At 41.6% G+C, this 14,699-nt stretch overlaps 1 protein-coding gene across 1 annotated transcript in view; it reads right to left on the bottom strand.

Annotated features, from left to right (window-relative positions):
* The window catches only part of LOC306936320 (carbonic anhydrase-related protein 10-like), a 137,858-nt gene that overhangs the window by 73,741 nt on the left and 49,418 nt on the right, over nucleotides 1-14,699 (bottom strand). Inside the window, exon 3 of the mRNA XM_079519809.1 lies at nucleotides 2,315-2,457. Within this exon, the coding sequence (XP_079375935.1) occupies nucleotides 2,315-2,457 (143 nt within the window). The remainder of the gene's footprint in view (nucleotides 1-2,314; nucleotides 2,458-14,699) is intronic.

Genomic DNA, 14,699 nt, shown 5'->3' with positions numbered 1-14,699 from the left:
AATTTAGAGTACAATACAAATACTTTGTACAATACTTGACAGAATGCAACAACAGCGGCCTAATAGTACATATTAATTTATTCATTAAGTAATGTCATATGAGGTTTTGGAAGTACTGTACAAGTTTGGAAGTATATTAAACACATGAACAGCAACTCTCCCAAATGTAACAACAAGACACGTTTCGTTCTCGTTAATATCTCGCCAGCCGCCTTTATTCTCTCTCTTTCCAACCTAATCATGGAAAGGCTGAGAGGGAACCAGTGAGAGGGTACCAGTGAGTACGTATAAGAGATAAAGGAGAGAACACTGTGGCGAGCTCCAATCCTCGGCCAGCAGGGAGTCGGGACTATGCAGTTCTACAGGCTGGTGTCTTAAAGCACAGCATGCTCACTGGGGACATCTACCTCAGAATTCGATTGCATTTGAAAACCTGGAGCTCAAGACGCAGTGAAGAAAATTGTATAGCCTATTCATGCTGTATAGCCAAATCACATTAAATGCTATCTCATAACATTTTACATTTAGAGTAAACAATTCCCTCCTTGAGCAAGATGGTGGTAAGGTAACTTGGGACATATCTGCCTCCATCGGTTGGGTCCAAATACAGAGAGAGATGGGGCAGAGTTGCACAGCAAATAATAACAACTATAATAAACAGGCAGGCAGGAGGCCAAGCAATGGTCTGAAATTCTGAATGCTCTGTCTACAACAGTAAATTGCTATCACTCATATCGATTTAAATGTCTCCCTACAGAAGTCAGATATGTCTGTGCCCGGTGGAAAAAACCTTGAATTTCACTCACCCAAACAGAAACTACCAATTCTTTTCTATGGATCCATATCATGGACTGTTCACTCTGTTCTGTTGCCCTCTGGCAAAAGGTTCCACGGCATCTGGGACAGATTTTGCACGGTCCGTTTCCTTCCCTAAGCCATCAGACTTGTGAACTCTATGCAATAGAATAATAATGTATTTATTACTGGTGATTTTAGTATTGTTGTATGTTAACATAGTAATACTAGGAGTATTTTTAGATTATATTAAGCCAGTGGAACGAAATGTCATACAATTATGCATTTCATGTATTGTTGAATGACAGTAAAGCTATCTATCTATCTATCTATCTATCTATCTATCTATCTATCTATCTATCTATCTATCTATCATTCATTCTTATGAATGAATGACAGTAAAGCTATCTATCTATCTATCTAGCATTCATTCTTAGCCACTCAGGGGCAGTGTTGTCCAAGAACGCTTTCAATGCACTAATAACTAACACTAATAACCCGTTCATATTTTGGGTGAACGTGAACTGAACATACTGTAGGCTGTTTTTATTATATTGTGAACGACTGTGTGCCAGATTTCCATCTAAACAGGCCTTAATGTGTAGCACCAATCTGTCCTGCATAATAAGCCCAAATCCGACACCAAATAAATGTCCCGGACGCGACCCAAAACACTGAGGTAAACATGTTGTTGCCACAGAAAAATAGCTTCCAATAGCTTGTTATTTTTCATCGAGGAGCGCTGTGTGTACATGATCGCCTCGGCCAACAAAACACCCCCACAGTGAAACTTTTGCCTTCACAATAAAAGTATCAGATTTCACAAGTTCATTTTCACATGGCTCATATAATGACAGAAGCTAAGTGGAAAAGAATTACCCATTCGATGGAATTTCACATTTCAAAAGTGTGCAGGAAGTTGTGGGCACCTAAACATTGTGGGCACCTCAGTGTTAAATTGTCTATTTTTCCCAAAATGTAAAAAAATAAATAAGGAATTATTTGGATAATGGTAATGGACATATTGTGAAAGTTGTCACTATTAATCCCAATGTATTTTTTTAATGTTTGGACTTTATTCCCAATAGGAATAAAGTCTGTAGTTCTATATGGTTCTATATTTTGACAATAGCTCGCAGCAACGTATTGGGGAGAAAATACCTACAATAGTTCATTTTTGGAACTTTAGTTCAACATTTTGAATGATGAACTATGAACTGAACTAGTTATTCTTTTAATTTGTGAACTGTGAACTGAACTAGTTCATGTAGAAAGTTAACTCCCAACACTGCTCAGGGGGGCCCCCCAGCTAAGTTATTTGCTTTGGTTTAATAACCAAATGGACCCTTATGGGTCTGTACAGTAACTCTAGTTCACTTTGGGATGTGTGTTCTGTGTGTGCGTGCGGGTTTCATGGCCGACTCTGTGAGGCATCTGCGATGGGACATGCCTCAGTTCACAACACCAGATATCTTGTCTTAAAAGATCATCTGAAAACGGCCTTCTAGGGAGCCCTTACCTTGCGTCCTCCAGTGTTGCGCCTGAGAGGAGTCAGGTAGGGGTCGAAGATCATGTGGCTGGTCTCAATGTCCACGGGCGACTGTCTCTTCCCCATGGCGCAAAGGTTCCAAGCCGTGTTCACCAGACCCCAGAAGGAGGGCACTACGGAGAGATTAACAGAAAGAGACGGAAAGAGAGATTAACAAGGATTAATCCTGATTTATACTTTTTAGTGGGACGAACACGCTCATAAGGCTCACAGCAACGCTTCACAACGGGACCGAGCAGCCGCTGGCTTCCACACGTTGACAAGTGAGGCGTCGGAGTTGCCAAGCTGTGGTGGATAGAGCAGGTCATCATCACCTGCTTCAACGCTCTGAGGTAGTTAGTGCTACAGTAGGTGTGTTAGGGTCTTAGGGAGGAGGAGCTCTCAACATAATAAAGAGCTTTTACTGTAAATCAGCTATTTTCAGGTGTTGTGCGGGTGTGTGGTGTGTGCAAGCCAGCAGGTAGAATTGTTCTCTAACCACCCTGTCTCAACAACTGCATTATGACCATGATGATTGATGGATGATGATCATACAGATTATTCATTATTATGGGCTCACTCCTGGCAGGACATGTTCTGGCATTATGCAGACATTGTGGCTAAAGAACATCAAGTATGCAGTTAAGTCCGTTTCTATTAACTTTTTAAGGCAAGTGTGTAATCATGGCTGAGTTGTGTGTTTAGTGTGTGGTTTTTATAGTGTCACAATAAAAATGGCGGGAGCAAAGGCAGCTGTTCCAAGGAGCTATAGCTCTCTGCCTTCATTGTAGCAGCTCACCAGGCACTAGTGGTGTGGAGTGACATAAAAACCAATGGATCAGCCATAAAAGTCTTATGTGTTTAAATTTAACTATTATGGCCCATTTTACCACATGAACCACAGCGTCCATATTCTAATTTCTGGGACAAACATTTGGCAAAGATAATAGGTAGTTAGTAAATAATACAAGTTGAAAAAGTTTCTAAACAACTAGTCATGCAGTCATGTAAACCTGGGTCATAGTATTGTATCCGATTTGATCAAAGGTCCATCTGGGTGGGTAAACATTGCAAAAGTAACAAATACTAAATGTGCAGCCTTTAGTGGCAACCGAAATTTTGTATATCTGCCCATATCAAATAAATATTAAAGCTAGCATCTCAAACGTATTTTAATGAATAAAATGTTATTTGACCATCTGTACGGTGTGTGTTAACACAATATAATGATTATATCTGGAGGAGATTGGAAGTGTTCTTCCATTGAGAAATGTAGACCTTGGTGTCGGGTACTGTAGGTCAGGGCACCTACTACAGTTGAGTGGCACTGCCTCAAGCTCATAAGTGCAATATCTGCCCTGGGCAAGTGGCAATTCTTCTAAATCATAAATGTGGTGTTCTCATGCGGGAGACCAGGGTTTAAATCATGGGGTACAGGGTAGGACATAACAATTATGGATTGTGGTTTTAGATAAATAATACAATAGTACCACAGAGCTTACGATACTAGAGATACCCATTTGTTTAAAGTCAGCCAAGCAGCCATGACTCACTTCTATAGGGCCACTATTGAAAGTGTTCTTACCTTCTCCATGCTTGTCTGGTTTGGTCACACAACCTCTCAAGACAAATCGAAGCTGGAAAGAGTAGTACGTCGCGCATCAAAAACCATTGGATGTAGCCTCCCTACACTTTCCTCACTCTATTCCACCAGAATAATTAGGAAGGCAAAAAAAATCATTGCAGACAACTCTCACCCTGCACATTACCTCTTCAATCTCCTCCCATCAGGCATGAGATATAGAAGCATCAAGAGCTCAACATCTCGCTTCAGAGATAGCACTTACCTCGTAGCCATTAGACATCTGAACTAGATGTATGTATATGTAGCAATATGCATAGTGCACTTTAAAAACTGAATGTAATTCCCTATGCTGCTGGTTTTTGTATTGTATTGTCCTTTTTGTTTGTATCTATGGTTGTCTGTATATGTTGAGTATGAACCAAGACAAATTCCTATCAACTTGTTGACATGGCAAATAAATTATTGAATCTTGACATGGTCCTCCTCGATGCTGGCACAAGACGGATACGCTGTTGAGAGCTGCAGCTTTGCATACTACACAGACACTTTCTTAAAACTACTCAACTGTTATGGAGTGGCCAGACCTGTTGTGACCTAGAATACCTGACGTACTACATACATGATATGTATACATCCTACAGAACACCTGGCATCGCGTACGATTTGTCTATCGTCTGTTTTTCAGTGCAATGTTTGGATTGATCTTCATAGGCCTTAGGCAAAGTACAGGATGTTTGGGGAGATCTGTGGGACGAAGGTGTAGCACTGGTATTATTGTGTGTTGTGCAATTATTAATGACTCAATTTGTAACTCTCAGAGGATCTTACACTGTACCTTCTACAGCAACACTGATAGTATGGGTGTTCAAATACATGTCTCTGCAGGTAGATGTGACATTCATTGACCCAGGAAGGAGTGAATCAGTCCCTTTGATGTCTCACTCACTCTGCCTAGAATCTACCATATATTATGTCAAAGAAATGCACTTGGACCATCTGCTGTCCCATCTGTTATTATACAGAACTGTCACTTAAGGTAAGGGTTGTCAATATAGTTGGGAGTGCTGTGGGTGGTACTCCAAAGCAGTATTTAATTACACCTATAATGAATTGGGCTAATTGACTGCAAATTCATTAGGAGGCAGCCAATCAGCCTGAACCATATGGAATCTTAAGGTGAACCAGCCCACGTGGTGTAAAGTGCCATGTTTTTGTATTTTTTATCTAAAGGAGAATTCCGAACTGCATGAGTTATAGACACACACACACACACACCCCCACACACCCCCCCCCACACACACACACCCTCAGTTAATTCCCCCTCTCTATAATCTTGACACGCATGCTGCGCACACAGATACACGCGCAAACACAAGTACACACAGGAGAAAAGTGATGACTGGCCAACTTGTCATCTAGCGCTCATCAGGGATACAACCGTCACTGGGTGAAACAGCAGCTGTCATTACCAACAACAACACAAATTATCTCTCGCAATCATCTCAGCACAGACGATGCATGAAGGATTTGTCACTTTCAATATAGCACGAGATTTTTTTTAAGCTCCTGTTATATCATGGAGTATCCTTTTCTCTGCCCAGTCGTCTCTGTCGGGTGGAAACCTCATAAGTCCAAAACTGATACTTTTCAGGATTCAGGAACAGGAAAAGTAGCAACTCAAAAATACATTAGTCACCTCGCGGCATGTTTAGAGCTTGCAGATCTGCTGCTTTTGATGCTTTTGTTTGACACTGTAGTGTGAACAAGTATAGGGCGTTAATTTACGAAGGAACACAAGTTACAATATGGAGATAAGAGGTTTCTGCCCGACAGCAGCGAACTGCTCCTTCTCGGTTCTGCTTGCAGAGCCACGTCTTCACACCTGGGACCTTCACACCTCTGTAGTCTTCCTCACTTCCTCTAGACTCCATCCTTCCATTTCCTTTACATCTCAAGGTCCAAGGTTTCTTTATTATTACCTGAGGGTAGATGTGTTGTGAAGACTGCAGATTCAGCAATCCAGAGTTCAAAAAACAAGACATCACAATTCACAACACAATACAAACATCAAAACTTTACCCACATGAACCATAGCCTGCCTATAGAGCGCCGCAGTCCCGCCCCCTCGAGAGACCCGGAAAATAAATCCCTGTTCATTTTCAGAAAGTATTTATTTAAAGACGTTTACGCCGCGGACAAAGCCAACTCTTGTCGTGACAAATCATGACAACAAACAACATTTTTCGGGCCAAACAAAGAATTAGAAAGTAGAAAAAAACGGCAGGTTACAACACTTTTTTTGTTGTTTTTCTTCTTTGTAATTATTTGTTTGGTCCATAATATTGTGTGTGTTGTCATGATTTGTCACGACAAGAGTTGGCTTCGTACGACGCTTAAAAGGTCTTTAAATAAATATGTTTTGAAATGTCTATGGGAAAAATGCATTGGGATTCATTTCCTGGGCCTGGCGTCATCATGAAAGGGGGCGGGACTGCGACGCTCTATTCTGGGGTGAACATTCGGTAAAAATAGCTGATCTACACACTCCTAACAAGGTAATGATGAAGTGCATACTCACTCAACCACTGGATGAAAGCAAGATCAAATCTCACCATTGAAACAATGTGGTCAGGCCAAGTCCTACGGTAATCTGTGATTTGTGAAAGCTGTGTTTCACAAACATTTTACACAATATGTAAAATGACAATGTTTTGGTGGCCATACAGCCAACCAGTTGAAGACATTGCTGATTGAAAACGCTGTAATATAATGTAATATTTTGAACACTAGTCTACATTTTATATACGGGGTGACAATTTTGTGAAATTCAATTATCTCTCTCTTGTTCTCTCAACATCCTCTCTAATTCTCTCCTGACCACTCTACTCCTACATCTTCATAACCCTCTCTCGGTTCTCTCAGTGGGGTGACAGGATGTGACAGCACTGACCTCCACAGCTTAAACACTTAAACACATCATTGACATAAACACATCATTGGTTTGTCAGCTGAGTGTGTGTGTGTGTGTGTGTGTGTGTGTGTGTGTGTGAGTGAGTGAGACAGAGATTTTGTACGTATTTGTGATCTATGTTAACACATTTTGTGCCCAAAACGTCTGTGGACGTCCTGGGTATTACCGCACGTGCATAGCCCAAGACGTCTGTGGACGTCTTTGAAAAAAATCAGAAAAATCAAAACACTTTTTTTTTTAACACGTGGTGCCAAAGTTTGTGTTTTCGCCATTGAGAATGCATTTGGCGTTTAAATTAAATAACTCAGAAACTATAAAACATTTCAAAGTAAAAAGTTCCAGCATGTGTCTCCACAGTCAGCTGAATTATAAAAAATGTGAATGGATTTTCTAGGTGAAAGTGATTTTGGGCAGTTTTGCGTGGGCTCTCAATGTGTTAATGTGTGAAGAATGTATGCCTGTACAGTATGATAGTAGAGACAGACAGCATATGGTAAAACATGAGTGAATGACAACCAGTTGTTTGGGGCCAGCACAGGCCATCGGACGGACAAAGCCTTGTCTGAGGAAATGTGGAGGGATATAGACAGAATCAAAGTCGAATAGAATAGAATAGAATACGTGGCCCAGGCGGTGGCGTAACCGTCTGGGCACCCGACTGGTAATCCAGTCGCAGTGTGCCGCGGGTTCGACTCCCGAGCCCGACACGGCCTTTACTGCATGTCTTCCCCCATCTCTCTCCCGTTTCCTGTCAGCCTACTGTCTGTCCCTTCAAAACCAATAAAAGGCATAAGCCGCAAAAAAATATCTTAAAAAAAATAATAAAAAAAAGAATAGAATACGTGCGTGCGCGCGTGCATGCGTGCGTGCGTGCGTGCGTGAGTGAGAGAGATAGAGACAGCCACACAATTAGACAGAGTCAGAGGGAAGTCGATAAGGACCGCAGCAGACGGCCTGAAGCTGAACACTGGACACGCCTTTTTTTTTTCCGCGTGCACTGCGCGCGCGCGCATGAGTCCAAATCTGTGCTCCCCACCTGGAAACAAAGTTAGGTGCCCCTGACACACACACACACACACACACACACACACACACACACACACACACACACACACACACACACACACACACACACACACACACACACACACACACACACACACACACACACACACACACACACACACACACACACACACACACACACACACACACACACACGTATTAACATATCCCACACAGGCCCCGACATCATGGCAGAAGTCGAATGGAATATGTGAAAATGTATTAGTAAAATCCCAGCAGGGCAGGAAATGCGTGAGAAAAAGCTAATAATCATGTTGACACACCCCGACACACACCAGAGAGCCATGTGTCAGAATGCTCTGAGGCAGTAGTGATAGATTGAATGGACTAGGACTGCTTTTGTTTCTCTCTCCACTAAAGCATGGTTTAATAAAGCATGGTTTAATATAGCATGGTTTTACATGCATGACTTTTGAAGTTGAACTCATTTGAAAACTAGAAAAAGTGCCCCTCGGGGCACAGGTCTCCACCAGGGCAGGTCAGGTTGTGGCCTCCTGGTGGCGCTATAATAGGCCAATGTGAAAAGGGTACAATTTCTTCTTACGACTTGGATGGCAATTGGGTGATTTGAGGCATTTTGTTCCAAAAATGTGTTTTGCAAAAATCCACCTGTTGGTGGCGCTATAACAGGCCAATGTGAAAAGGTGGGATATATTCCTCAACCTAGTAGGAACGTCTGTGAAAGATTCACGTAAATTGCACGCTGCATTCATGATTTGAGGCTTTTTGTTCAAATCGGGCCAATCCTGCAAATTTTGAAAGTCACTGTTAGCCAATCAGGATGGAATATGCAATATCGGACAGATCTGACTTGATCACATGACTATAGAGATACTTTGTAACGATTTGCAGGATTTTTGGACAAAATATGGAAGAGTAATATCAAAAAAATTGTTTTACAAAAGTCGGCCTCCTGGTGGCGCTATAACAGGCCGTTCTGGAAAATGTGGGGCAGAGGTTCATCGTTGGCATCCAGGGAGTGTGTGTGCAAAGTTTGGCATGGATCGGGCCAACGGTGCCGGAGATTAGCTGGTAACAGACGGACGGAAGGACACACACACACACACACGGACACACACACACACACACACGGACGGAGTGCAAAACATACTCTCTCCCCATGCCTTCGGCCTGGTGGAGACAATAAGGCAGGTGTTCAGACAGCGAGGCCTTGAGGCTTGTGAGGTGAACCCAATCAGGCGAGTGCCTGCACCGAGTAGCCCTCGCCTTTTGAAATCGCACATAATGGAGGACATTGAGTGAAAACTAAATTAGCGCTTTCCCGTCCCATGAACAACCAGATTCCTCCCTTTGAAGTGGTTGACAAATGATTTGGAAAAAGAGAGACCTGTTTAACCACTTGAACCCCAGCATCCCTGTTCTGCGGGGCACATTCACCAAAAATGTCTATGTAAAAGCTCAGAGAATTGGTTTAGAGTAGACTAAAGTGAAAACCAAAAGAACAGTTGCAATTCAGGGCCCATTTTTACTAAGCATAGAGGGTTTTAGTTGTTAAGAGTTACCAAAGGCAAATGCACAGTGGCCATTAATTGTGAGAACTACAGTGAGCTATACTGTTACAGCATCACTTCAGAGACTACAGAATGAAGGGGAGAGACCATTATCCTGGGCTATGCATACCATTTTACCATTAATTAATTCATTAATTAATAGGGTTATTAGAAGCCAGGAGAGGAGTGAACACTTTGCTTATGGCATTAAAACAAGAGGCATTAAAACAGGGACATGGGGGGAGGGATGCAATACTTATACCCATGGATTTCTCTGGTGAGGAAACACTTCAGCATGGCTGACTTGTCACCACATTGAATGTCTCACCAGCAGGTTTATTGCACATTCTGGGAGTGTAAAACAGCTGTCTTTATATAGCAGCTAAAATCAGCAAGAGACTTCTCAGCTCGCGCGATACGAGCAAAATGAATTAAACACATCCGTTTCAGTTCAAGGAACTGATGACATGCAGGGACTGACGAAGCAGAGTTTTCACTTTTCCCAAATTTAACTCTGTTTATTTGCATATTTGCCACAGGAGATAATATGAGTCGTGCTCCCATATGGCCCTGAGGGACCCGTCCTAATCCAGTCTTCTCCTCAGTGGGTTGGTCAATGAATTTTAAATTGCACATGGGTACTTTTTTGTAGCATTTTTGCCACAGGCATGGGACATGTAGCCACGATCACAGCCCCAAGTGGGTGGGACTTGTACCGGGAATAGCACGATTGATTTGACTTTGATGAAAAGCCTTTCAAAAGATTACGTTTCTGCTTTATTAGACCATGCAGAGTAAGGAAGGTGTCTGTCTGTCTGTCTGTCTGTCTGTCTGTCTGTCTGTCTGTCTGTCTGTGTGTGTGTGTGTGACTGTGTGTGTGTGTGTACCGCCGGTCATGAACAGGGTTCAAACATGTTGCGAGGGGCACAAGCTAACCAAGACTATATGGAAGCACAGCCTCACTGCCGGCATCACCAGTCATGTGACAAAGGACTGTCAGCCAAAGTGAATTACTTGGCGCACCTACTGTACTCTCACTCTTCCCTCCAAGGCCAGAGTTTTTATCTCTAGTCTTAACAATAACAAAAGTATCTTTGGGTGGATACTAGTGGATAGCATCATTTTAGGAGTTTTCAGAGATTGAGTATTTTTGTTGGTGTGAAACTGTAGTCGTGACCTTTAACGTTTAAAAGTGACCGCATCAACTATACTTACTGCTGTTTCCATTTTGTATGCCAGTCCGTTTCTATAAGCATCCGCTGTGCCTGTCTATGAGAGAATGGAAAATGTCACGCACTGACAAGCTGAATCATCGTTTGATTTATGCAAATCATCATCTGAATCACAGCAAGGACATCAGCGGACTCGACAGGGAGAGTTGATGAAATGAACGACATCTCATTTTGGACTAAAAAGAAGATATGTATCTAATGAACCAGAAATAACTGATGACAGAAAATAAATGAAAAGAAAACAGAGCTGCAAAGATACTGCAGATTTTGCAGATTGTGTTTTTTTTATTGAATTGACCATTTACTATATGAGCAAGTATTGCAACATAAGGGACCCACGCTCTCTCTAGGGTGGCTAAAAGGTAATAATATAATAATAATGATAATGATAATAATAATCATCATCATACAGTATGTCATCATGGGATGGTCTCACAGATGACAGATGACCTATGACCTTTCCATCTCACACTTACATAAGTGTGTGTGTGTGTGTGTGTGTGTGTGTGTGTGTGTGTGTGTGTGTGTGTAATGTATATATAATGGGGCTGATATAGATATGTAATTTATTATCTAAAGGTGAGTGAGTGTGGAGTTAAGACACACGAGCATGAGCGAGTGCATGAGGCAAACATGTGTCCGACTAAATCAATTTAAATTGACTCACCTCTCTTCATGGTGCCAATGCCATTACGCTGAACAAACAAAGCCATTAAGTTGATTACTTACCTTTAAAAAAATATATGACTTTTGCCATTTTCTAAATGAATGTGCCACAACGGAGTGCCCTCCATGGTCATCAGAGAGCGAGGCCTAGTAGGCCTAATGCCCACATTAACCTCAGCTGTGTGATTTAAAAGCAATTTATCACCAGCAATTGTGTCATTTTGAGCACTGGGTCCGTGATCGGCCATCTGTTGTGTGTTAGCCCCGCAAAAGATAACGCTTCTCTCCTTCCCTTTCTACCAGTGTCGATTTACCTTTTTTCACTGACAAAAACTAAATAATAGCAAATAAAAACTAGACTAAAATGTTAGGGAGTGACTAGTGGAGAGGAGATCCAGTAGAACTAAAAGACAAGTCAATTTATGTTTGGTTGCACAAAACTGCCGATCTACAAGCTCAAAACACGTCGGTTTACGACATGAAATCAGGCATTACGACACCATCAATGCCATAAGGCCTGCTAAAATACATTTTAGTAAATCAACTGTAGTCAACTAAAATCTTTATCTTTATAAAGAATTTAGGAAACTAAAACATGGACAAAAAGGTAAAACATAGATTACTAAAACATGACTAAATCTAAAAACAAACAAACACTATGACAAAAACTAAATAAAAATTTGCTGTCAAAATCAACACTACTTTCTACCTTCCTTCCCTCGTGTTCTTCCTCCTACTTGTCCTTCCTTTCCATTTCTGTTCCCTCCTTTCCTACCTTCCTTCACTGTACCTTAAGTATGTATACTGTACATAGGATATATCTATGCACACATGTATGTTAGCATACAAGCTCTGGCTCAAATAGAGACCACACCCTGGAATATGCTACAAAGGTAATGGGTTTATTACCACCAAAGAAAGTGACGCTTCGAGCCTGCTGGCTCTTCCTCAGACCAACTGACTCCAAACATCACGTTTTCTTTTATTTTAAAGTGATAACTGGAACAATGTTGTTTTCAAAACAACCTCTCTCTCTGGGGTGCTGCAACAGCCACTGGAAATCCTGTTTTCACACTGCGTGATTGATTCTGCTATAGTTGACCAGGACCCAATATAATAACTATATATTAATAATGCATTTTAGGGTAACTCTCTCTCACACACAAGCACGCACATAGGCACAGCCATACATTTGTTTGGTTACCACTACAAAATATGAATGATGATGGTTTTATGAGTAAATTAATTTGTCATACACATATCTACAGGGAGAGAGACACACACACACACACACACACACACACACACACACACACACACACACACACACACACACACACACACACACACACACACACACACACACACACACACACACACACACACACACACACACACACACACACACACACACACACACACACACACACAATCATTCAACTCAAGCTAATAACATTACTGTCAGATGTTGTATAAGGCAGCTGTTGTGCAACGACTGATTTGTGACAGTATCACTTGATCAAGGTATGGCCCTCCCCTAATTGTTTGCCCCAGTTGCTAAAGTGGACAGCAACAGCAAGTTATGGTTGCTTTCAGCAGTAAGAAATTCCCTACATTTTGAATGAAATGCAGACATTTATATTTCATAAGGGAGCCCTACTTATTTTCATAAGGAGATCTTGCCTGTCAGTGTGTATTATTTTTATTTTGCATGTAAGGAGTTGCCTAATGTACGTACATACATAGCGTCCCAGGTGGTTAGTATGCCTGAGGCGCATCAATTGTGTTATTGTGCTTATTATTTCTTTGTTATTTGAATATTGAAATGCATTATGGGTTTATGTTAAGGAGATTTAGTTTGTTGACATCTAAAACTCAACATGCACAGTATTATCCCCCTCTCCATTTTCCCTATTCTTTTTTAGTTTGTGTGTTGGTGATTAGCAATTTGTTGCTAATAATGAGTAATTCCCTCAGCCATTGTTATTATGGCTTATTTTTCGGATGAGCAAAGCTTGTGTCATTACAGTATTCTGTGAGAGTGATGGCATTCAAATGAGAAATGGAATTATCCCTTTTGATTAGGGTGGCTATATCAATTGTCAGTTACTGACAGTAGTTAATTAGGTAAACTGGGTATGTGCTTCCAGTGAGACACATTCAACTCCCATCTAAACGATTGCCACTGCCAAAGACGATTTTACGTTCGCTAACGTATGAGCCACCGTTTGACTCTCATTGAAACCAGGAAATCACGTGATCGCAAAAAAGAAAGAGGAGAAAAAAAACCCAGCTCCCATCCACTGGCACTGGTAGACCAGATGAGACACAGATTTTGTCGTGGGGCTTGGGGGAAGGAAGGGAAGGAAGGATGGATGGAGGTTGGTGGCATGTGTTTTGACCTATATTTTACCGTCAACCTGTCATGGGATGATGGGGCACATAAATAACTCATGCCTGTCTAATAATCATACCTCATCATAACCCTCTTACAGTATGCTTCTCTTACCACTTGTATTCCTTTCTTATTTCTTCATCCCCTTTCTTTTCTCACACCCATAAGGACAATTCTGCTGCTTTGTCGTGTCATGGATGAATGTGCTGATTGTTAGAACTGTCACAATTTGAAGGGAATGAATCATAGACCATACTGCATAAGCATAACCGCAGAATTTCTCCCTACAAAATAAAGAAACCTTGAACCTTGAATCTCATTGAAAATTGGGTGCCGTATAGGGAGGTTTCCTATTGAAATGTTATTGCAAAGGGGTTTTGTGGTCATGGCGCATTTGCCACACTCTGTGTGGAGTTGGCCTTCGGGGGGGCCCTAGTGGTGGGGGCCCCAGGCAACTGCAGGTTCACCTGTTGGCCATGAGCGCCTTTGCCTTTACAACATCCCTAGAAACCATGTTTGGCAGACACATTTTGTCTATGTTTGACACTGTGGGCTCCTTAACCACAGGCAAACATGATTACCTAGCTGCCGTATAAGCCCTAGAGCTGATATAAAAATATATCACAGACCACAATGGGAATAAAAAAAGGACCACCTACTACGAGACAATGAAATCATTTATCTCATATTTATTGACAGACACGTTTCGGCATGTGCCATTCTCAATAATATGCAGCACAATAAATTACATGTTTATCCCCCAATCTGTTCTTTCATCACTCAGCTCACCCAGGGCAAATAGAGCCTAGGCCTGTCATGTCACATGTGATAGATACAGTTATTATTATTTCTGCCAGCAAAAAAAATGCACAAAAAAAAGGCCTGGGTATATCTTAAATATTGTATATGGAATTTTCTGAATTGTCAGAA

Source organism: Electrona antarctica, assembly GCF_951216825.1.
Source record: "Electrona antarctica genome assembly, chromosome: 14".
Lineage (NCBI taxonomy): Eukaryota > Metazoa > Chordata > Actinopteri > Myctophiformes > Myctophidae > Electrona > Electrona antarctica.
Note: the sequence above shows the minus strand (reverse complement) of the source record. Positions and strands in the feature narration are given on the sequence as shown.